This window comes from Petaurus breviceps, unplaced genomic scaffold (assembly GCF_028583685.1).
Source record: "Petaurus breviceps papuanus isolate PSGF00001 unplaced genomic scaffold, PetGlider_PUasm1.0 220, whole genome shotgun sequence".
In the NCBI taxonomy this organism is placed as follows: Eukaryota; Metazoa; Chordata; class Mammalia; order Diprotodontia; family Petauridae; genus Petaurus; species Petaurus breviceps.
The window spans coordinates 22,736,149-22,762,052 of record NW_027185876.1 but is presented as its reverse complement, the minus strand read 5'-3'; the positions used below and the strand labels follow the sequence as shown (position 1 = coordinate 22,762,052).

At 40.5% G+C, this 25,904-nt stretch overlaps 1 protein-coding gene across 1 annotated transcript in view; it reads left to right on the top strand.

Annotated features, from left to right (window-relative positions):
- The window catches only part of F5 (coagulation factor V), an 85,872-nt gene that overhangs the window by 31,571 nt on the left and 28,397 nt on the right, over positions 1-25,904 (top strand). Inside the window, exons 8-16 of the mRNA XM_069094740.1 lie at positions 2,643-2,817; positions 4,046-4,145; positions 6,019-6,230; positions 10,890-11,040; positions 12,450-12,662; positions 15,466-17,887; positions 20,520-20,694; positions 23,143-23,379; positions 24,476-24,686. Of these exons, the coding sequence (XP_068950841.1) occupies positions 2,643-2,817; positions 4,046-4,145; positions 6,019-6,230; positions 10,890-11,040; positions 12,450-12,662; positions 15,466-17,887; positions 20,520-20,694; positions 23,143-23,379; positions 24,476-24,686 (3,896 nt within the window). The remainder of the gene's footprint in view (positions 1-2,642; positions 2,818-4,045; positions 4,146-6,018; positions 6,231-10,889; positions 11,041-12,449; positions 12,663-15,465; positions 17,888-20,519; positions 20,695-23,142; positions 23,380-24,475; positions 24,687-25,904) is intronic.

Here is a 25,904-nt window from a genome sequence, read left to right as displayed (position 1 = left end):
TCTCTTTAAATGAATATGTCTTGTCCAGGTAACCTGCTCATAGTGCCTTGGCGACACAGCTGTCAGTAATTTTATCCCATTACTTCTTCACCCAAGTCACGACTTCTTGCAGACAGGGCTTCACAAAGTTTCCACGCTGATTTCTTTCCATTCTATTTTCAATGTAGTCATTGACTTCCATGCGCAAATGGTCCTTGAATGGCTTGTTTATTGCAATATCAAGGGTCTGGAGATGGGCAGTCATTCCTGCAGGAATCATTACTTGATCTATTCTTCTCTCTGCAAGGAAGTTCTTCATTTCTTTAGTGCAGTGAGTGCTGGCTGAATCCCAGACTATCAGAACTCTCTGGTTACCTCACATAACAAGTGGCAGCATTAAATCAACCCACTTTCTTATAACGGCTTGTGTACACCAGGCTTTTTCGGTTTCAAGAACGTAAATGCCAGATACACGTTCAATCTTATCTTTCTTGCCCTTACTGATGATTAGAGGTGTGGCTTTCTTTCCATCCAAATGAATTGCCAAAACACAGGTGACCCGTGCACTTTCATAGCCAGTGGTGGGAATGTAGATTGACGTTGCACCCCTGTGATGAATTGTTGTTTGAGATCCTTGTCCCATAAACACTGCAGTTTCATCCATAGCAATCATATTGCAGGTTTGGTACTTGGAAATGTCGATCCTATCAATAAAGGACTTGAATGCAAGTGCACGTTTAATAACTTCAGCATCTTCCAGCTTAAACAGTGTTGTTGATCTTCTTAGGGGCAGTTCATACCGTTGAAGGAAACCGTCCAACCACTGTTGTGATGCTTTGAATCCTTCTGAGACCATTTCAAACTCTGGTGCCATTGAAAGGGCAAATGCTTGAATATCAGCCCTGCGCACAACCAAGGCCTTTGCTCTCCTGTCAGCAATCCATTCACCAATGAGGATCTCCAAGTCAGGATATAAGGGCTGCCGACCTGATCCAGACCTGCGCTTTTTCCCTTTTCCCTCATCCACCTGTTGATTGAGGTTTATTATGGTATAATCTGCTCTCCATTTTCTGACCATTCAAAGATCCAAAAGTTTTTCTTTACAGAAAAACGCAAGATTCTTGCCATGTGACTCCTCTACAATTGCTTTCTTATACTCAACAGTATAGGGTAGCTCTTCCTTTTTGTACTCATGTCTGGGGGTCAAAACAGACAGAATAATAAAATTATGACCATCAGTCCTTCTTTTCACTCCATCATGCCCCCTGAGTTCTTCTTTTTTCCTCCATCATGCCCTTTTTATCCTCCATCATGCCCCCTCACTCCCGCTTACATACCGGGTTTTTATGTTGTCCTGCCTCAGCTCTCCTCCGCGGCGCTGTTCTCAATGGCACCAGCAAGCAAATCACTGGGGAAGAACAGGATGACGCACTCACTGCTGCAGCTCTGATTGGATGCAGCTCGGAACGCGGCATGCGTTTTACCGGGGGGGGGGTGCATACAGAGGGTACCGTAATGTAGCATGTAGCGCAGGGGATCACCTTCACTACAGTAGCAATCTCAATAGTGCTTATTTTCGGGGGAGGGCTTATTTTAGAGGAATCTTACACAGTAAGGGGAGGGCTTATTTTCGGGATAGGTCTTATTATTGGGGAAACATGGTATATACTCTACTACTCTACTAAGATGCTTGTTTCGATTACAAGAGTCCATCATTGCAAAAGGACACAAGTGTGTGACTCCCAGGACATAGAATAGTGGCTTCTATTCAGCTCTCTCAAGCTAATCTGCCCTTTCCTCACCATTTCCCTAAACTCACTGCCATCAGCATTGCCTTGGGCACTATTTATGATGAAATCCAGAGTGGACTCTGTCACTACAAAGGTCTTATTTTTAACAAGTGAAATAAGCAGGTATGGAGTGGAATAAAGGTCATCTGTGGTTCCCTCTGTCATCCCTGCAGAGACAGAAGGTTCTACTTAGCAACCATCCATGATTTGCCTCATAGACAGCTAGGTGACAGAGTAGATAGAGCACTGGACCTGGAGTTAGAAAGACTTGAATTCAAATCTGGACTTAGATACTTTCTGTGTAACTCTGGACAAGTCACTTAACCTCTGTCTGCCTCAGTTTCCCTAACAGCAAAATGGAGATAATGATAGCACCTACCTCAGAGTTGTTGTGAGGATCCACGAGATTAAACACAGGAAATAACTGGGAGGTATACAGTGAGTTGAGATGCACATGGTGTTTAATGTTGCTTCTTAATCCCCTCCTGCCCTTATTGTGGTGAAGTGAGGTCTTCACCAATATCTATGCATATGCACTCAGGTTTTCCTGGGGCTCTCTATCCACTGTACCACCAGCTGCCTTAGGCTTTACTTAGTCCAGTTTAATCCAAGATATACCAACCCTCTGTTCCATTAAACATCCTGGAGTAAGTAATGGTGAAATAAAACTACCACTCACTTTTGCTATTCATGGCAACCCCACTAGGGGGCCAGAACATCCCCCACAAGAATCCCCATCACACAGTATGAGATTATTCTTATTATTTCTTTTTCCTGGAACCCCTTCCACCATCACAACTAATAATGAACTAGGGTTTCAATGAAAGGAAAGAACTAGCCTTCATTGTGTTTTTGATTCTCTTTTTCTTTCAGAAAATATAAATTTTGGTACAACAATTTGGCAAACCAAATCGGGACACGTTATAAGAAGGTGGTCTACAAACAGTACCAAGATGAATCTTTCACCAAACGCATAGAAAATACGGATCCCCAAGAAACTGGTATCTTGGGGCCCATCATCAGAGCCCAAGTCAGAGATACCCTCAAAGTACGTAAGCAATGGTGGGACACAGACAGACAGTAGTTGAGTAGCAAAGGGAAGGCCTCAGAGTATCTGGCATCACTTTTTTGTTGTTTTTTTCTGTGTGTTTGTTTTAGTTGTATGTCAAATCAACTTCAAACGCATTATTTATTTTGTAAACAGTGAAAAGCAAATAAAAGGCATACATTATTTCTCTTTTTCTCTTCTCCGCTCTCTTAAATGTTCAAACATAGCTATTACCGACAATCTCATACCTCTTCATCCATGTCCTATATATGAAAAGACATTCAGGTACATAGGAGAGAATATATTTCCCAAAGAGCCCTGCAGAGAGAAGACTCTGTGTCACTGCCCTTTGAGCAGCCTGGTGAAGCCTATGGACCCCTTTTTAGATGCATAAAATAAAATACATAGGATGACAAAGGAAACCAATTATGTTGAAATAGCTACCAAAACATTTTTTAAAAGCTCAGGGACCCCAGATTAAAAATCTCTTTTCTATAGGCAAGGGAGAAGGAGCCAGGGACTAATGGAGTTGTTGGATAGGAAAGGAGAGGGTAAGGGAAATGGGGATGATAGAGGGGAGAGGGGTCTAAGGTAGTCTCTGGTCTCAGACTTTTTTCTCCTTTTTGTTACTGCTGAATGGGAGTGCAATAGTGGAAGGTTTAAGGGATGGGAGAAGGTCTTAGAGGGAAAAAGAAGAAAGGCTGAACCGGAGGCATGCTGGAATCAGCTCAAATGGGTTCATGGGAGCCAACTGTCAAGTTTTCGGGGTGACCATTTACACCTTGGAAATCAGCAAATGTTAGAAATCAGGAGGCTTAGTTTATTGTGTTTTTATTGTCTAGACTTAAGAAAAGTGATGGGAAAAATCTTAATAATGTAGATTAGATTTAAAATTTGTCATATGTACATTTTTTCCCTAAGAGAGCCATTTGTCAAAAATACCAGCACCCCCAGAGATGAACCCACCATTAGTTAACAGCAATCAGAGCAGTTTAGGAGAGTTTTCCTTTTTGTTCATAAGAAAAAGTGAGAGATTCTCAGACACCCTTGCTAGGGACAAGCCAGGTAAAAGTGAGAAACTAGCACTTAGCCAATAGGTATTACCTCCTCCCCACCCATCCAAAGATGACTGTAAAATTTAGTAAACCATTTTAATTGAATGGTATATAGAACTCATGGATTTAATTACTGAAATCATGATTTTTGTGTTTTTTCCCCACCTTGGTAGATTGTATTCAAAAATATGGCCACTCGTCCCTATAGCATTTATCCTCACGGAATAACACTTTCTACAGATGAAGAAAAAGCTATGAACTTCTCTACTTCAGGTTTGTATCTCTGTTCACGTGTGTCAGGTGAAGCCCTTTGCTTTCTTTCAATATGTTAGCAAAGTAGATTTTTTTCTACTGACTTTCCTTAGTGTAAAAATAGTACAGTCAGTCTACTCACATAGTGCTGAAGATAGGAGCCATACTCCAATGTGGTATAGTGAGGGAAGTGCTGGATTTGTCATGAAAAGACCTGGGGTTTCAATCTCAGCTCAGTCACTTACTATTGTATGACCCCAGGAAAGTCAGCCTCTCCAGGCTTGTTTCCTCATCTTCACAATATGGGAGACAGGACTCGATGAGCCCCAAGGTCCCTTCTAGCCCTAAATCCATTGATCCTATGGGTTCCTAACACCTAGAAGGGTCAGGTAAAAATCGTCATACAGGAGCATGTCCTTTTCCTGCTGCCACAGCAATCCCTAGTGGACAAGCACATAAAACAACTGCATATCAATGTCACTCAAATGGGACCTAACATCCTTTTGTCCCAGACAACTTGGGAATGCCTCATCTTGGTGCTTTCCCAGGGCTCAGATAACAAAGGAGTGTTGTAGATAAGTATGGCAGGTTGGGCTGGAAAGACCACTGAAAGCAATTCGTTTGAGACTCAGCTTGTCCATTTATTATCTATGTATCATGGGCAAGTTACTGAAGTTCTATGACAACAAAATGTCTTCTGTAAAATACTCTGGCAGTCCTGAAGTTGTATCAAGAAGGGGGAGCCTTCCATGTTGCACACTGTAAGCTCTAGTATTATTTTTAGTTTGAACTCACTTGGAGATAGTGAAGCATAGTGGGGAGATGACTACTGGGGCTTGAGTTTAGAAAGACTTGGTTTCGAATCCTTCCTCTGAAATAGCTGTGAGCAAGTCAGTTCACCTTTGTATGTCTCAGGATAGGATTTACATACTAGACAGATGTGATGAGTTAGAGGAGTAGCAGGAATTCCCACACTAGAAATACCCAACATTGAGGAAAACTTAGGTTCTAGTGGCATATAATAATAATGGCTAGCATTCATATAACACTTGAAGGCTCCCAAAACCCTTTACAAATATCGTCTCATTTTTAATGTCATAACAACCCTAGAACTGAGTAAAATGAGGCATACAGCTTAAATGATTCTCCTAGGATCCCGCAGCTAGTTAAGTGTCTGAGAACAGATTGAAATTCAGATCTTCCCGACTCCAGATCTAGCAGTCTATCTTCTCTATCCCGCTGTCAGTATTTACACATTTCCCAGATGCCATTAATCTCAAAATGAGATTAATAATAACTTGTAGCATTTGCCTGAATATATCTTTATTAGGATAAACTAAAATAATGCATATAATTAATTTAGGGTTATAAGTTATATGCACACACAAACACAGACATATATCAATCAGATTTTATTATGAGGTCACAAACTGTACCCTGCCCTGGACATGTGATGGATAGAAAGATGGACAAAGACAGACAGACAGACAGATGGATAGATAGATGGATGGATAGATGGATAGACAGAGAGACAGACAGACAGGATTTTCTGGAAAACAAGTTTTTTCCCTTGCCAGGATGGGTCTTCTGGGCCTGAAAATTCCTATTGCTTATCTTTGATTGTCTGATAATTAGGGAAATTGAGGGCTCAGCGATACTGCATCCAAAGTACCAAGTTCTGTACTAAATATTTAACATAGACGAAGTACCAAGTTCTGTACTAAATATTTAACATAGACTTCGTCTTCCTATTTGGAAAAGAGGTGATGTTGGTCAAGGTCTCACAATATCAGAACACTTTCCCTTCCTTTCCTCTCATAGCTTGACTGACCAGAATTCTGTCTCTGAAATCACTTTCCAAATGAAAATTCATTATAAATAAACTTTCCTTTAGGCAACAACACCCTGGTCAAAGCTGTCCAACCAGGAGAAACTTACACTTATAAGTGGAATATCCTGGAGTCTGATGAACCCACAGGAAATGATGCTCAATGCTTAACAAGACCATATTATAGTACTGTGGACATACCAAGGGACATTGCCTCCGGCCTGATCGGACTACTTTTGATTTGTAAGAGCAGAACCTTGGACAACCGAGGTGTACAGGTATTGTATTTCATCATTAATTACCCTTACTTACAAGGTTTGCAGTCTGAACTGGAGAAGGTTTGGTCTTGGGTATTCCTTCTTGCTATATGAGCTTTCTGTTTGACTATTCTAATTGACTTCCATCTCCAAATCCAGGCTCTGGGGTATGCTATTGGGTTTTATTCTGAATAATGGGGTAAGAGAGCTGGAACAACGGTAGTGTTAACAGATAGAAATATTTTGTAGAAAAGTTGAACATATCCTCTTGTCTAGGTTACTCAAAATAGACATTTCTACGGGAATTGAATTTCACAGAAGCACTTGCTCTGTTTTTCAATGTGATTGTTTTCCTGAAGGTGCCTTTTTTTTTGCTAACTCTCAGGCTTAGTGCACAGAATGGACAGATAGGAGCTAGGAAGGCCTGAGAAGAGGCTATTACAATAGTCTAGAAGTGAAAAGGGACGAGAGCCTGAACCAAGGTGAGGCTGGATTTGAAAAGATATTTAGGGGGTAGAAAATGGTAGCTGATTGTGTGGTAAGGGTCAGGTAAGAGTCAGAGATTATTATAAGGTTAGGAGCCCAGGGAAATTGGGAGGATGGTAGTGGCATATATACACACAAAATCAGGTGAATAAATTTGTGAGAAAAAGGATTACTTCAGTGTTAATTGTGTTGAATTTAAGTTGCTGTTGAAATATACAGGCAGAAATGTCTAGCAGTCAGAAACACATGATTAAAGCCAGGGGTGTGTGCTGGCTAACATTTAACAATGAGATCTCTGAAATGCAGGGTAGGATTTTAAGTTTAATCCACTTTGACATTTTCTCCATCACTTTCTTGAGTCAAGACTAACGACAAAACATTAAATCAAACCTTTATTTATAGCTTTTGACAATTTCCCAGGTGTAAATGTTCACACTGAAAATTTATGGGTTGATTTGAGATGGCTTCAAGACACCATTGAAAAGAGGCTCTGGGGAAAGATTGGGAGACATCTGCTTAACAGTGATCACTGAAGCCAAGGGAAGGGATGAGGTCCCAAAGGAGATAGCAGAGAAAGAAGAGAAAGCATGCCCAGGATAAAATAAGGGGGAACAGACAATAGAGAATAAGATGAAAAATTTTGGTCAGCAAAAGAGACAGAAGATGCAGTCAGAGACATAGGGAGGAGAAGATATGGAGGAAACCAAACACACAATGTCAGTTGCTGCAAAGAAACCAAGGATGGAAACGAGAGAAAATAGCACTATAAATTCTGGTGATGAGGAAGGTGTGAGTTGCCTTGGAGAGAAGAGTTTTTGTAGAGTGGTGGAGACCAGAAGCCCAGTTTCAGGAAGGGTGAGTCGATGAGGTAGGCTGGAAAGAGTCCTGTAATTGGAGTCAGGAGGGGTTTGGGATCAATACCTGTCGCTTAAATGCATAGTTTAAGACCATGGACAAGTCACTTAATCTCTCATCAACAGAATGAAGTTATCAATAGCTATTGTACTTATTGCATAGTGTTATTGTCAAGAGGAAATGAGAGACCTTAAATATTTTTTTTTGCTTTTCAAACTTTAAAGGGAGGTAGGAAACAAGCATTTATTAAGTACCAGGCACTGTGCAAAGCACTTTACAAATATCACTTCATTTGATCCTCACAACAACCCTGTGAGTTAGGTCCTCTTATGATCCTCATTTTAGAGTTGAGGAAACTGAGGCAGATAGAGGTTAACTGACTTGCCAGGGTCATATAGCTAGTAAGTATCTGAGGATGGATTTGAACTTATGTCTTCCTGACTCCAAGCCCAGTGTTCTATCCACTGAATCTCCTAGCTGCTTCATTAAAGGGCTATATAAAATTAATTATCATTACTACTACTGCTTCTACTACTGCTACTACTACTGCTACTACTACTACTACTACTACTACTACTACTACTACTACTACTACTACTACTCTGTCGCAGAGTTTGGACATGGGAGGGAGGAATTCCACAAGATGAAGGGTAGCGAGGTCATTTTTTTTTAAATTTAAGATAGGAGATAATTAAGTTTGATTACGGGCTAAAGGGAAGAACTAAGAGGCTAAGAGGGGAAAAGATTAAGGTTGCATAAGCGAATAACTGATTCACAAAATGTCAGGCTTGGAAAAGTGCTCAGAAGACATCTAGTGCAACCCAAATGCTCTTTATAACATGCCCAAGAGTTGGTCATCCAGCCTTTGCTTGAAGGCTTCCAGTGTGGAAGAAACCTAGTCCCTCCCAAGGAAGCACATTCCACCTCTGGCTAGTTCAAATTGCTAGTGTTTTCTTGCTTATTACCAGTGTAATATGCTCTTAGAGATCATTGCCCTTTTAGCCATTTTGGTTCTTTCCTTTCTCATCCAAAGATCTTTTTCCTTTGCAGAGAAAAGAGAAACAAAATAATTGTAGGGTGGTTCTGCCTTCTCTTAGCCACTGCTTATCCTTTTCACATTCACACTGAGATGGGTGAATATCTAAACCTGTAATTACCAATTTTGGAGCCTGGGATTAGCACCACAAAATGCATCTGTGCAAATGAGCACAAACTCATCCTCAAACCAAGCTTTTTTTTTTTTTTTAAAAAGTGTTTACTGATGTATTCTGCTGTTTACATCACCATAGTTTTCTTCAGTGTCTTTCTCCCTCCCATTCCCAGAGAACCATCCCATAAAACAAATAGTAATTTTTTGGACAAAAAGAAAAAGGAAAAAATCAGCACAACAGATAAGTACACTGAAAAAGTCCAAAAACACGTTCAATGTGCAACACCTGTGGACCTCCCACAGGTGAGAGGTAGAGTATCCTCTCTATTTCTTCAAAACAATTTTCTATGATTAGTTCAGTTGAGTGGGGTAGGGAGTAGGAGAAAATGAATAAAGACTTTGAGAGAACCAGAGAATTGAAGCAGGCATCCTGAGAGAGCTCAGTCACAATTTTTGAAGTGGAGTAGTAGGCAATATCAGCCTTCTTACATAAGGGAGAGGGCATATGGTGGAATTGGGGAGGAGAAGAGAGAAGGTTTAAAACAGCAGCTATGGAGACTGAAAGCCAGTAAGAGATAAATGAATGGATGTCTATGTGGCCAAGCTAGGTAGGTGCCTGTGCCTGCACTAGATGCTGAGGATAAAAATACAAAAGTGAAATAGTTCCTACCTTCAGGGAGCTTACATTCTATCAGGGGAAAAAATATGTTCATGTATAAAATATGCAGAAAATTTTAAAAAGATTATGGGGGTGGCACTGGCAGCTGGGGGATCAGTAAAGGTCTTACATAGAAGATGGTTCTTGTGCTAACCTTTGAAGGAAGATAGAAAGAATTATAAGAGACAGGAGTGAGGAAGGAGTATATTCCAGGCTGAGGAGAGACAGCCTTGCAAAGACACAGAGCTGGAATGCTGTGTGTGTGGGATCACTGGTGGGCTGGTTGAGCTGAATTGTGGCATGAGTGAGGAAAGAGTAAAGAATAAATAAGTCCTGAATGCCAAACAGGGGCATTTTATTTTATCCTAGAGGCAAATAGAGAGCTATTGGAGCTTTAAAGTGATGTGATCAGACATTCACTTTAGGAATATCCCTTTGGCAGCTGTGTGGAGGAGAGAGAGAGAGAGGAACTGAGGTGGGAAGACCAATTAGGAAGCTGTAGAAATAGTCATAGTCAGGGATGACAAAAAAACATCTGACAGCTATATGACCAAGGAGAAAAGGACACAGGCGAAAAGTTCTGGAGAGGAAGAACTGACGAGATTTGGCCCCTATTTGGAGATGGAGGGTGAGGGAGTGTGAGGAGTCATTGGGGACCCCACTGGAGATGCAGAGTGAGAAAGCATTAGAGTCAATACTGAGGCTAATGATTTACGTGTTGGGTCTAAGGTCACACAGATAGATAAAAAGTCAGTAACAGACTCAAGTCTTCTCACATCAATTGCTTTTTCCACTCTGTCCCGCTTTGGTTTCCTCTAAAATGGACCCAGTTTGCACGATTTCATGATTTGTTCTCCAGCAGTGGTTGGCAGCTCAGAATCTGGAGCAGAGCGGGGCACACATAGTCAGCTAATTTTACAGACGAGGAAACTGAGGCAAACAGGGTGAAGGGATCACACAGCTAGTTAAATGTCTTCAGCCAGCTTTGAACTTAGGATTTCCTGACTCCAGGCCTGTGCTCTATCCACTGCGCCACCTAGTGGCCAGTCTTTGTAGAATGTACTTCCACCTCAATCTTTTGAAAATGAAGGCTATATAGCAAATGTTTACCAGGAATTTGCTGGTAAATGTTTAAAAATCAGTTCTTGTTGAAAACAGGACACACTTTTAGGTTTAATATGCACTATTAACATTTTATCCATCACTTTCTGAAGTCTAGACAATCAATAAAGCAGTAATCAAACCTCTAACAAGAAGCTCTCCTGAGCTGAGCCAAAGGGGAATATTTAAATCAAAGTAAATTGAGATTGATTTTAATAGTTTTTTAAATCCCTGAAATCCTAAGTCTCTAATAAATAGTTGCTAATTGATTAAAAAATACTTATGAATGAATCTGAGAGCTGTGTTCCCCAAAAGAGTTGTGATATGTTTGTTCTTTTCTGAAAACTCAGATGTGCATCAGGGAACTATTTGGAAGGTAAAGAATGGAAAAAAATGAACATTTTGTGAATAATGCGATTTTTTCTTATAGAGAACAGCAGATTCTGAACAACAAGCTGTGTTTGCCATATTTGATGAGAACAAAAGCTGGTACTTTGAGGACAATATTAACAGATTTTTGGAAAACCCTTCTTCTGTGAAACGAGATGATCCAAAGTTTTATGCATCCAACGTCAAGAACAGTGAGTAGAAACTCTTACCCCCACCCACCCCATTCTGTATGTCACTCCTAGGGTAGATCTGTGTGTAATCTGGTCTATAGACATACATGAGATGAACTTTGAAATTTGCTTCCAGTACTAGGATTCTATGATTAAAAACCAAGGCTGTTGGGGCGGCCAGGCAGCACAGCAAGTAAGAGCACCGGCTCCAGTGTCGGGATGACCTGGGGATCGAATCAGAGCTCAGACACTTAGCACCCACCCAGAAACACCTGGCCGTATAACCTTGAGCAAGTTACTTAACCCCAATTGCTTTAAAAAAAACCAAGGTTGTCATTGGTGTCCATTGTCTTTAGAGGACTGATTAACCAGGATCACCAAGGCTGTTCTGCTGGTTGCCAGGATGCTCACCATGTACTTGATGACCTCATGTGGGTTGAATTTGTGTTTCTATCATTGGTCATGCATTTTCAGAAAACCAAAGAGACCAATGTGGAATTCTCGGGGCTTTTCCACATGGGATGGAAGGTTGCAGTTAAGGGTTAGATATTGACTTTTTGGTTACTTTTATCATTGAATTTCATTTTGCTCATATAAATGTTAAGACTAAAGTCCTTTCAAGAGCTGTTGTCTCCCAAAGAGAAGCTCATTTATTAATCATATTCTTTCTTGTAAGTGAAGATAATTATTATTTAGTGTAGATACAATCTGCACCTTATTACTACCCTTAATGGGTAAATATTGCAATGATCTATGAAAATTCAAACATAATTTATTGATAGGCACAAATAATATCAAGGAAGACTTTTTCTTTAGTGATTACAGTTGACAAAGGATAGGACTTTAATTAAGGAATGTGTTCATTGTCTTCTCTGTTTTGTACATTTATACATTGTATATTTGTACACTTTTTATGTTGAGTGACATCATTCAATCTTTCATATTATGTTTTTTCCCTATGGACTGGAATTAGTATTCTTCACACTGTTCTTCAGAATACATTTGAAAGACTTTAAAGGCAGAGCACCCATAAAAAGGTTTTGAATGGCTCAGAAAACAAAGGGGTTGGACAAAGTGATTTCTACATTTCTTTAGATCCTAAAATTATATATTTTTATGATTCTAAATTTTTTTGTTGAATGAATAATGTTTTCTTCAGCCCTGTTCAATGAGAATACAATTCATTTGGGAAGTTTAAAACTGGGGATCCTAATCACATATCCTCCCTCTCTTCCTCTCTCCCATACTCCCTATAATACCCCTCAGTGAGGCTGATACTTAATAATCAATGCTTCAAAGTTAGTGGTGTTGACTTGAGCAAACATATCAGCTCTAGGACGTGATTCTTCCTGTGTAATTAGATCCAAGTTCCTTTAGTCATGCAGGGTTGGTGAGGAGGCTAGTGTTTTAACTGACTCAGTTTCTTTTAGCAATAAATGGCTTTTTGCCTGAGACTATACCAACCCTGGGATTCTGTTATGAGGACACTGTCCAGTGGCACTTTTGCAGTGTGGGCACCCAGGATGAGATCCTGACTCTTCACTTGACTGGCCATTCATTCTTATGTGGAAAAAGGCATGAGGATGTCCTGACTCTCTTCCCTATGAGTGGAGAATCTGTCACTGTCACAATGGATAATGTTGGTGAGTAGCTTGGGTATCATGAGAGAACCCTTATAGTTTGCATTTCATCTATTCTCTGCAAAGGCTTACTTTATTACTAGCATGATGCTGTTTAGTTTCTTGGTCCCCATATATGCTTCCATTGGAAGCATCTGTAATTAATATTTTAGAGAGCTGCTCTTTCTTTAAGGACCTTGTCAGAATCCACAAGATCCTGGTACAGACCCACCTTCAGGGTTCAGAGAGGCAGTGTGTTCTTAGAGATGAACCCATGTCTTTTTATCACAGCCCCTCTCCCTAGGGACAGAAGTAACCACTCTTGGGCAAAGAGCAGCATAAGCCAGAAGCATATTCACAGAAACCTCAGGGACTCAGCTGCTATGACTTCACTGACACCATTTCCAAAGGGAGGGCAACCAGGAGGGCACATAAACATTACAGACAAAGAGTGGTCATGACAGTCAGAGCTCAACTGGACTTCATTCTTTAAGGTTTTACAAGAGGCTTTACAATAATAATAGCTAACATTCAAATTGAACTTTCAAGTTTACAAAGTGTCTCACATAGGTTATTTCCTTTTATTTTCACGGTGACTGTGCAAATCACTTAATATCTGTCTTCCAAAGTTTCTTCATCTGCAAAATGGGGATGATGAGAACACCCATCTCCCAGGGTCACCATGAGAATAAAATGATCCAGTTCTCTACCCACTACCCCACACTTCCTCAAGGTCCCTCGCCCCTATCCTGTCCAGTCGTCATGATCTATACCAGCCACATCCACAAACCTCACCTGCTCCTCCCTTATTCGTCCTTTACATCCAAACTTGGAGCCATCTGCAGAAATCATAACCTGGGTGTTCTGAATGTACCGATAGCGGTCATACTGTCTACCTGCCTCTGACAGAGTGTCAAATTCAAACGGAAATGGGACCACTAAGTCCTACATAAGGATCACCAGGCAAGGGGGAGGGCATATTGATTTAGAAAACCACAAATGAACATTAACTATGTTGTATCTTTTTCATTTATTTTGTTAAACATTTCCAAACGATATTTTAATCTGGTGTCTGCAGCACTCAGGAGTTTTGCCAGTAGCCTGCTAATTTGATATTTCTGCCCTAAGATAGCATGGTTACAGGAACATTGGGCAGAAGTGCCACAATATTAGATAATAGTAATCATTAGATAATTAGGTAAAATGAAATAATAACCAGATAATTAAAATAAGTAGCATTTATATTGTGTCTTAAGGTTTGCAAAGCAATCTACATATATTGTCTCATTTTATCCTCACAACATTTGGAGGTAAGTACTATCACTGTCTCCATTTTACAGTGGAAGAAACTGAGGCAGACAAAGGTTATGTGACTTGTCCAGGGTCACATGGCTTAAAGGTGCCTGAGGTCACATTTGAACTCAGATTTTTCTTGGCTCCAGGTCCATTGCTTTATCCACTGTGCCACCTAGCTGCTTGGACACAACCAGATACTGTGGGAATGATTTCTTGGACTGATCTTTCCACACATGATTTGTGACCTCTTGTGTTTTCTTTCACTTTTGTGACTTGCCACATTTCTCTTTCACCAATATTGATGAGCCCAGTCCTTTAGTTTTTTGGCTTCATTTATCTCCCCCAGGGCTAAGTATTTAGAGGGGAAAACAACTTTTATTTTTAAAAATTCCTTTTTTTAGATAGCCTTGGAGGCAGGAGGATCTGGGTTCAAGTGTGAGAGAACAAATCAATGAAATAGGCATGTGTAATCAAATCAAAACAAAACAAAACCCTAGACAAGCAGTAAATCAAATAGTCCTAAAATGTAATGTGGTAATGAGGAAAGAACACTGATTCACAAGCTAGAAAACCTGTTTGACTGATACCAGGGAAATTTATTTAATCCATGCTGCACAAACCTTCTTAACTCAAATAGGTAGGTAGTTGTACTTAATTACTGATGGCAAAGTCCTGAAAATAGGGCTGATAACAGCATTCCAAAGTAGGCAGAGACCATCTCTGTATAAAGAAACCCCAAACGTACATACAATGATTATTTTACAGATATGTATATATATATTATGTATGTGATTATTTTATATATACTAAATATATTAAAATGTACATTATATTAAACATATTAAAATATTAAAGTATATAATATACTAAAATCAATAATATATTTATTAATATGTATATTATATATACATATAAAACAATCATGTTTGGGGTTTATAATGTATAAATACACAGGATATTGTTGTTGGCTGCCCTACATTTTTGTTTTGTTTTGTTTTTTGTTTTTGCTTTTTTGAAGGGGGGAAGGCAGGGCAATTGGGGTTAAGTGACTTGCCCAAGGTTACACAGCTAATAAGTGTTAAGTGTCTGAGGCTCCACTTGAACTCAGGTCCTCCTGACTCCAGGGCCAGTGCTCTATTCACCATGCCACATAGCCGCCCCTGCCCTTCGTCCTTGAACAGGATCAATGACACAGGGTGATGTCTTGACATGTGAGTGAGGCAGAGCTAAGCAAACTCTTCACATATATGTATCATATCATATATGTACATATATATATCAGTAGATTTGTTTTATGTTTTTTACCTATATATTTATATCTGATTTATCTATTTTTATTGCTTTTTTATGGAGTGAGGAACAGAGATAATATGTGTTTACATTACCAAGGACCTCTTTGATTCCCAACTCATCCTTTCTTGTGTAACTTCAAAATGGATTAGGAATCACCTTCAAGAATAGTTTTGTAGTTGTTGTTTTAATCAGATTTGACACGTTTTTGGACCAACAGTTTTTGCTTCTGTTTATGTAGGAACCTGGATGCTGTCTTCTATAAGTTCCAACCAGAGAAACCAAAACCTCAGGTTGCGATTCAGGGATGTTAAATGTATAAGGGAGTATGAGGATGACTCCTATGAAATTTTATTTTATGACGATGTGCAAAAGGCTGTCACAGAGAAGAATAAAGCCACCACCAGAAACATGCCCAACTCAACAGAAGATGGAGTGGAAGATGATAGTGATTACCAGGATGAACTGGCTTCGCAGCTTGGTATTAGATCATTTAGAAATTCATCAGGACCTCAGGAGGGAGAAGAGCTTCTTAATTTGACTGCTTTGTTTATGGAGGAAATCTCTGAAGTGATTCCCCTCAATGGGAATGTAACTTTGCATACCTCTCAGCCTTCCCCAAAAGACGCTGGTAGCATTCCCAAACTTGAAGCCACCCTTCCTTACTCAGTAGCCACAACTGGTCCTCCCTTGGAGAACATCACCACTACAGGTACCCACTCCATTGCATTGAACTCTGTAGTCTCCATTCGGAAGAATCGCAGGCCCCATTCTGAAGAACATGGCAAGAAGGTGAACTTGTTCATGGGAACAGCCTTGTCTTCTCTTGGTACAGAAGAACTCCAAAGCCAAGAATATGCCAAGAAGGAAGCCAGCCAGGCCAATGAGGAGACTTCTAAATTTATCACTACCTCAGCTAACCAACCTGAGGGAGAAAGAAATACATCATTACAATCCACTCATACACAGGTAGAACTATCAGCAGGTAATGTGAGGGAGAATTTAACTCGAGAACAGCCTGATCTTCAGAGAGGTGACACTCCCAAGCCCAGAGCAGGAGCACAAGAAGACCAAGATGATCTGGTGGTTGTTAACCAGAAGGGCCCATCAAAGGCTTTGAATGGGAAATGGAATTTGGTTTCTGAGAAAGGGAGCTATGAAATCATCAAAGATACAAATGAAGATGAGGTTGAAGACAAGTTGTTGAACAGCCCCCAAGATGCCACAACATCTTGGAGAGAAGGAATCCCTTCTGCTAATTGGCACAATCCTTTAAAAATAGGAAAGAAAAGTGCAAATGGTAGGTTTAGGAAATCTTCAGGTTTGATTAAGACCCGAAAAAGGAAAAGAGTGGCCAAATTTTCTCACAATGTGCTGATGTCCCCCAGAGGTTTCAAGCCTCTAAAAGGAAGGTACAATGCCATATTACACCACAGAGAGTCCAATCATTCACTCTTACTCAATGAATCCAATGAGATGCTATCCCTTAAGGACCTAGAACAAGTATCCCCCACTTTAGACCTTGATCAGAATTTCCCCACTATGGACCTGGATCAGACAGTTCCCCCACCAGAGTTTGGTAATATATCCTCTGATCTAAAGTTCAGTGAAACATTCTCTACTCTAGACTTTGTTCCTATAACCCATCCTCCAGATTTCTATCAGACATTTTCTCCTCCAGCTCTTCATCAAACTCCTTTGTCTCTGGACCTTTATGAGACATCCTTCCCTCCAGATATTAATCAGATTCCTTTCCCTTCCTCCCTCTATGAGACAACTCCCTCTTCAGACCCCTATGAAGCATCCTTCCTGCCAGAGCTCTATAAGACAACTCCCCCTTCAGAGTCCTATGAAGCATCCTTCCCTCCTGGTGTCTATGAGACAGCTCCCCCTACAGAGCCCTATGAAGCATCCTTCCCTTCAGAGCTCTATAAGACAACTCCCCCTTCAGAGCCCTATGAAGCATCTTTCCCTCCAGATGTCTATGAGACAACTCCCCCTTCAGAGCCCTATAAAACATCCTTCCTTCCAGATGTCTATAAGACAATTCCCCCTTCAGAGCCCTATGAAGCATCCTTCCTTCCAGATGTCTATGAGACAACTCTCCCTTCAGATCCCTATGAAGCATTCTTCTCTACAGATGTCTATGAGACAACTCCCCCTTCAGACTCCTATGAAGCATTCTTATCTCCAGATCTCAATTGGACTTCTACTTTGGATCTGAATCAGACCTATTTCCTACCAGAGGCTGGTCAGATATTCCCTACTCCAGAGTTCAATGAGAACTTCCCTCCAGACCTTAGTCATATACCCACCTCTACAGAATCAATATCCCAATCACTTCCACCTAGAATCAATGCTACATTGAGACCAAGACAATTTAGTCCAGCAGTAATAGTGGGCCTTACCAAAGCTGATGGGAATTATGTTGAGTATATTCCAGGGCAAGACATCAAAGAAAATGAAGATGATGAGGATTATGTTGAAGACACCTATGTACACTATGATGACCCTTACCAAACAGACAGAAGGACAGATACAAGCTCACTCCGAAACCCCGACAACATTGCAGCATGGTATCTCCGAAGCCACAAAGGAAATAGAAAAAATTACTACATTGCTGCTGAGGAAGTACTTTGGGATTATTCCAAATTCTCAAAAAGGTTTGGAAAACTTCTTTTTGTCTCCTAGACCTCTGCTATTCACTGATGATGAAAAGGCTACTACTGATCTTAGTTACAGGGATCTGTAATAACCAACAAAGGGATTTTATTTGGTTTACTAGACAGAGGATTTTTCATATGGTTAGAGTAAGGGATAATGACTGGGCAGCCTGCATATTCCACTGGTATTCAAGAGAATGTAAGGAAGGCCCTGAGCACAGTGGATAGACTCCCTATGGTGAACCTGTAGAAGGACATGGACAAGAGTTGCACAGGAAGGGAAGGCAAAGATGGGTTGCTAGCTGAGGGAATACCCATGTAAATGAAATTATGGATTTATTGGAGTCCACTGCAGTCCTGTTCAGTGGCATCATGAATTCAGTTAAAACCTTAAGATACCAGTGACAAAGAGCAGAAGCACCAGCTCAGTTTTAAAAGCTAGTGCGTGGTAAAAGCTCAGAGTTTATAAGTTTACAAAGCACTTTCCTTGCTGATGTTCCAATTTTGTAGCAATGAAACTAATGTTTATTTGGTTAAGTAATAACTGACATTTATACGGGTCTTTTAAGTTTTACAAATCACTTTGCATCAATTATCTCCCTATATGCAGCACCCCAGGAAAGGAAAGTAGGGAAAGACATGAGAACCTCGATCAGACTTCAGATGTGTAGGACTAAATACAGTGGTCTTGCTTACACTGGTCTAGTACAGTCTACAGTGGGAATATGAATCTTTGGAATGACTAGCTAGACATCTCTGAAGAGGGCCAATATGAGGTCTTACAGGAATTGGCAGGAGCTCTCCATGTCTGATCTCCTGTGGTGCCTGAAATTCCTGCATCAGCCGTTTCTTTGGATAGAGGCTGAGTCCTAAAGGGCACTGTTAGAATGGAGATGTCCTACCTTGAAAGGAAACATTTAATGATTTTACCAATATAGGCATTCCCTCCCCCAATACAGATAATAACCCCATCTCATTTTTTTTCTGCCTCCTCATATGTTGGCTTTTGAAATGTCAGTGATTATTATCAATGAATCAAACATTTATCCAGCACCCACTATGTTCAAGACACTGTGCTAAGGGCTAGGAACACACAGAGAAAGCAAAAACAGTCCCTGTCCTCAGGGAGCTCACTTTCTAAGGGGGGCAATATTTAAATAAGTAAGTACATATCAGATACAGTGTAGGTAGAAGGTAACCTCAGAGAGCAAGGAGAACATCTCGAAAAAACACAAGATGCCCACATTTAGAGATGTCTCCACTCCAAATGTTCATCTGGACTATTTGCATCTGACTTGTGGTAGAGCCTTCTGAGCTCATGTTGGTCTGAGTAGCCACAGATGGACACACTGTACCTTGACTACATAGTGATGCCATTTTGATCCTTTTTGAGAATGAAGGGCAACAACTAAACCAAATCAGCATCTGAGGGGGACTGTGAAAGACATCCTCCAGAAAGTGGCATCTGAGCTCAGTCATGAAAGAAACAGAGGTGGGGGTGGGATGGAGGTTTGGAGAAGGAGAAGAAGAAAGACTATTCCAGGCATGAAGGAAAGCCCAGCAAAGATACAAAGATGGAAGATAAAGAATCATGTGTGACAAACAGCACATGAAGAAACAGTCTAGTATTGCTGGATTGTACGGTGTATAGAACGGTGTAAAGAAATAAAACAAAAACCAAAAATCTGGGAAGATAGGAAGGGACCAGGTTGTGAAGCATGTTATATCCCAAACATAGGAGTTTATATTTAATCCTGGAGGTAATAGTAAACCATTGGAGTTTATTGATTATGGGTAGTCAGTTTTGCACTTGAGAAAAATCACTTTGGTAGCTATGTGAAAGATGGATTGGCATGCAGAGAGAACAGATAGGCCGAGAGACCAATTAGAGAGCTACTGAGGTAGACCAGGTAAGAGATGATAAACCAGGGATATAGGTGAGAACTGTGGTGAAGAAAGAAATTTACAAAATCAGTCCTCCCAAAAGGGTCTGCCCAATATGCCCTTTCTCTCTGCCACCAAGCTGTTTCTTAGAAAATGTTGACTTACATCAAGCCGAAATTGGCCTTTCCACAATTTGTACCCATTAAACTTAGTTCTGCCCTTTTGGGGAAGGTTGAGATGGTGCTTGGACATTTCAAGGAGAAAAATAAAGTGGGAGATAAGTGGATGCTTTTAGGGTGAGAACTTTTATTCTGCCAGGGACCTAAAATAAGGATGCCACTAAAATCTACCTCAGTGTCTGAACAATGGCAGTGAGCTACTGTGTATTTGCTTACTTTTCTCATGAAGAGCTATGTGCCAACCTGCTAAAAATAGGGTTTCCCCAAATACTGGGCACACCTCTAAAATGAGCTCTCTTTGAAAAGAAAAAATGATACAAAGACAGATATACACTGAAAAATAATATTATCTATAAGTTGTACTTAGGTTTCATACAAGCCATATTTGGCTTTTAAACATTAAACCTTATGTTGATACAAATATGATGTAATTCTATGTATTAGCTTGAGTTGTCTGGAAAAATGCGGGATTTTACAGTGGTTTTTTTTGGGGGGGAGGACCTTCTATGAATGCAGTTTTTCTAACATTTCCCACCTTCTTTATTATCTTTTCTTTCCCAACTTCTCAGCATGAGAAAGACTGACGATGCTGGTGATGTCATAGGGAACACAATGTATAAGAAAGTGATTTTTCGGAGCTATCTGGACAGTACCTTTTCTGTGCCTGAACCTCAGGGAGAGAATGAGGAACACCTTGGTATCCTTGGTCCCATTATCAGAGCTGAGGTGGATGATGTGATCCAAGTAAGCCAAGTTTTAAGCATTGCTAAGAGAGGCAGGGGCAAGTAAATGGAACAGTGGATAGAGTGTGGGGCCTGGAGTCACAAAGACCTGAGTTCAAAGTCACATCAGACACTTACTAGCTGTGTGAGTGATTTACCTGGGCTAAGACACTTAACCCTGTTGCCTCAGTTTCCTCATGTGTAAAATGAGCTAGAGAAGGAAGTGGCAAACTTCTCCAGTATCTTTGCCAAGAAAACCCCAAATAGGGTCACAAAGAGTCACATACGACTGAAACACCTGAAGGACAACTACAAGAGAGGAAGAAGGGTGGGGTAGAAAGAGCACTGGCCATGTGGTCAGAAGACCCTGAGTTTGAGTAACAGCTCTGCCCCTTGCTCCCTATGCAAACTCTGAGCGGTCACTTAACTTCCCTGAGCCTCAGTTTTCTCACCTGTAAAATGGGTATAGTTACACTTTCCCTTATATTTCACCAGACTGACATGAGGAAAACACAATCCAAATGTGAGTTGTTAGTATCAAAGTCAGGGGGTTTTCTTAAAATGTAGGATAGTTGCAGAGTCGAAAGTGTAAAAGGATGCTGCCCATGGTTTATCAAAGTCCACGAGAGCTAGGGGGAACAAACATTTGACTTGGAATTAGGTTTAGCTAAGTCCTGCCTCTATAGAATTAAGAGTTATATGTTATAAACCAGTCACTTAATCTTAACTGAGCCTCAGCTCCCTCATCTGTAAAATTAGGCAGGAAATAATAATTAACAACAATAATAATAGGAATGGGAACTAGACCTGTGATTTCATTAAAAAGCAGCACTCCCGGGGGTGAGGGGAGGTTTGGGAGGGAAGAGGGGAGGAGGGGAACTCCCTCCACCAACATAGGTAGCCACTTTCTCTGCAACTTTCAGTCTTAGAGCTTCTGGAGTTCAACAGCTTACCCAGGATCGCACAGCTAGTGTGTTTCAGAGGCAGACGTGAGCTCAGGCCACCATGCCATGTCTTAAGGAGGATGTCTTATATACAATGTACAGAATTTATTCAAAATCCTGCCCATTCTTCATCTCCTACCTCAAATGTCACTTCCTCTAGGAAGCTTCTCCTAACCCCCTCCACCTGAGGTGATGCCTCCCTCATTAATTCATGAAATCTCCACTTTGGAAGGAATCTCAGAGGTCATCTAGTCCAATCTATAACTTAAGTGAACCCACAGTTAACTCTAATTCATAACTTAAATACTGCCCCTGAGAAGGGGACCAATGATCCTCATAGCCCTTTGCCTTTCTCTCCTATATCTGTTATATTTGTGCAGATGAGTTCTTTCTCTTATTGGATTATAAACTCCTTGAAGGTGGGGAGCCATGAGTCATTCTTCTTATCAGTCCCCTGAGTACCTAGCATAGTGCATTATACACACATAGTAAGCACACAGTAAACCAATAAACATTTGTTAATAATTTACCATAGACAAGGCAGTGCTAGGAAATAATACATATAATAGATATAACTTCTGCAATACTTCAATGTTTCTCAAGTACTTTACACAAAATATCTGTTCTTTCCCCTGTACCATCAAGTGTAGGAAGCACTACTGGGTTTGTTATTATCCCCACTTTAAAGATGAGGAGGCTGAAGCTGTACAATTTGTACATCAGAGATGCTGTACAATTTGCCCAAGGTCAGTGGTCTTTCCACTCTCCTTTATTGACTCATTGTTTATGGAACTGAACTGAAGTAATAACATGAACCGAATTTATATGCTGGGTTTATGTAAATAGGGTGTGCCTATAACTAAAGCTATGGACAGCTAGGTGGTACAATGGATAAAGTGCTGAGCCTGAAATCAGAAAGACTCATCTTCATGAGTTCAAATCCAGTCTCAGAAGCTATATGACCCTGGGCCAGTCACTTAACCCTGTTTGCCTCAGTTTCCTCATCTGTAGAAGAAGCTGGAGAAGGAAAGGGCAAACCACTCCAATATCTTTGCCAAGAAAACCCCAGACTGGGTCATGGAGAATTGGACATGACTGGAATGACTGAAGAACAAGGATTTTCTGTCTAATGTTTTTAAAGTATCTGCTTAATGATCTTTAGATATCCTCTAAACTTTCCTACCTTCTGAGCCCTGCCACCCACCTATAAGCAAACCAGAAATACTCTTCTCTCCTACCCCGAATCTGCTTATCCCCAATTTAATAATACCACTTCTCACCATAGCCCCTCCCCAAAAAATAAGATAGGAAAAAATTACTTTTTCCAAGAAAAAATAATTTTGGGGTCCACACCTATCATGTCATGGGTATAAGGAACTCAGAGTAAAGAAACTCTCTCTAACCACGTAAATCAGCTGGTCTAAACTGATGGTATAAGCCTTTTTATATCAGCTTTCATTAAAAAGAGGCAGATCCTCTTATAGTTATGTGTATTTACCTGGTTTATCTTCTTTTTATACTTTTAGGTTCGCTTTAAAAATCTAGCCTCCAGGCCGTATTCTCTTCATGCCCATGGACTTTCCTATGAAAAATCATCGGAGGGAAAGAATTATGAAGATGATTCCCCAGAATGGTATCAGGATGACAATTCCATTCAGCCCAATGGCAGTTATACTTATGTATGGCATGCGACAGAACGGTCCGGCCCAGAAAATCCTGGCTCTGCCTGCCGAGGTTGGGCCTACTATTCAGCTGTGAATCCGGTAAGGGATTCCTCCAGCTTAGGTAACTAAAGGTTACAGGCTTGATAACTCCCTCTATTCACTTCACCCTTGGGAATGGGAAAGACCATTATTCTGATAGAGTTCACAAAACTTCTTTTCCTCCATGAAGGAGTGGGTGCCATGTTCCTTCACATTCTAGGTGAGCATTGCGGCCTTGAGTCTATAGTGAATATGCCTAAGTGCAGAAGCCACAAATCCTCAATTAGAACAGTCCCAACTTCAAATATTCTCTCCCATCTTCCCTTTAAACAAATAGACAATCCTTCCTCAGATCATATGATTGCTAGATAGCCCAGGGAAAGCGGGTTGGACTTGAAGTAAAGAAGGCCCGGATTTGAATCCTGCCTCAGACATTAGCTGTGTGACACTGGGCAAGTCATTTAACAGGCTCAGTTTCCTCCTCCATAAAATGGAAATAATATTAGCACCTATTTCACAGAGTTAAAATAAGGAACAAGTGAGATAAAGCATTTAAATCCTGATAAGTGAGATATAAATGCTAGCAATTATTTTTGCATGTGTTCTGATTTGAGGTTAAGAAAATAGTCTCCCTCTGGTGAGCACCATATTGGTCAGTAAATGGCAAAAGGAATCATAGGAGGTAGAGAGGATGAGGAGTTCCTCACTCACTTGTCTCTATGTGAGAAGATATTTCATTTGAAATCACCTCAAGTCACAGTTAGACTTTCCAACTCTTTCTTTAGCAGAAGGCCTTCAGGGGAGGCTAGGTGTTATAATGAATAGAGCACCGGCCCTGGAGTCAGGAGGACCTGAATTCAAATCCGACCTCAGACACTTAACACGTATTACCGTGTGACCTTGGGCAAGTCACTTAACCCCAACTGCTCTCCAAAAAACAAACAAACAAAAAAGAAGGCCTTCATATTGAAGAAACTTCTTCATTTAGAGAGGTAGGAAATAGTATGAACGAGTTGATAGTACCTAAGTCTAGGGCTGCTATTCAGGGCCTTTCTGATTCTCTTTGTCAGTGAATTTTAGAGGAATAGAGAAAGAAAACACAATTCTGCTGTCTTAATTAAGGGGAAAAATGAAATATGCTCTTATTGTCTTCCAGGAAAAAGATATCCATTCAGGTCTAATAGGACCCCTTCTGATCTGCCGAAAAGGAACACTTCATAAAGAAAGCAACAGGCCCATAGACATGCGAGAGTTTGTCCTACTTTTTATGATCTTTGATGAAAAGAAGAGCTGGTATTTTGATAAAAAACCCAAAAGGATGTGGACAGGCTTATCCTCAGAAGTGAAAAACACTCACAGGTTTCATGGTACTTTCTCTAATTTGGTCTAATCTTTGTATAAAAGCAGCTTGGGTCCCTCAATTCAATCCAACATCAATGTTTGTTCCTGGGTTTTGTAAGAAAGACTTGAAAGGGCTTAGACATGTGACTTCTATTAAAGTCCCCAGGAGCCCAGATCACCAACTCACAAAAAATCTGAGGAGCTGGGGGTGGTGCATAGTAACCAAGCTGTCCATGATTAAAGAGATTCAAGAAAGGGCCTTAAGAAAGACACCGTTCCACTCCCCAGAACTACCTTTGTACACCTACTAAGGTTTCCTTTACACGAGCCCTAGTAGGGGCATGAAGGAAGGAAGGGTTCATGGGTCGAAGGCCAAAGTAGTGAATTTTAAGCAAAAATGACAGTATGCCCAAATTAAATCTGTCTGTAGCTAATGTGAATCTAAAAGGAATTAGCAGGAGAGGCATCTGGAGCTTAGTGGAGAGCGAGTCAGTCTGGGAGTCAGGCAGGACTGAAAGTCCTGCTCCTCACACACACTGGCTGTGTGAACCCCTCATCTTGCAGTGGCCACAGCAGCTCTCTAAGACTAAAACTTACAGAGCATATATGGGGAGAGAGAGATTCCATCAAATGAGATAATAATTATAAAATGCTTGGCACACAGTAAGCACTATATAAATGTTAGTTAATAATAATTGTTAATAATAATAATAATTACTATGAGGATTGTGACCTTGGACAGTTGATTCACTTAGCCTTTCTGGGCTTCATTTTCTTCCTCTGTAAAGTAAGGATATTGGAATAGGTGAGCTCTGAGATCTTTTCCAACTTAGATATGTAAGCCTATGCTCTTATGCCAATGAAACCACAAGCCTGTCTCCCCAGTCCCCACAACCTTAGGGGGAAAAAAAGTTTTTTTGTTTGTTTTTAAGGACTGAACACTATCCTTTATACTAAAAGCTTCTTAAATATGTCCCCTGATCTCTACTGCTGCCTGTGCTCCTGTCCACGCACAGCTGTTTATAAAGAACTCATTAATTATATAATTTTTGTAAGAGGAGGTTGATTCTGTAGTACTTCTGACTCTCATGATGCCCATCAGGTATCCAAACACATGGACCCCTACAGTCATATGTTTGTGTTAGGAAAATGGATAGCCAAGTCATAGAGGATAGAAGGAACATTCAGTGAGGACTTAAGAAGAGGAACAGAATGTGTTTACAAAGACTCTATGTGTGTGTGTG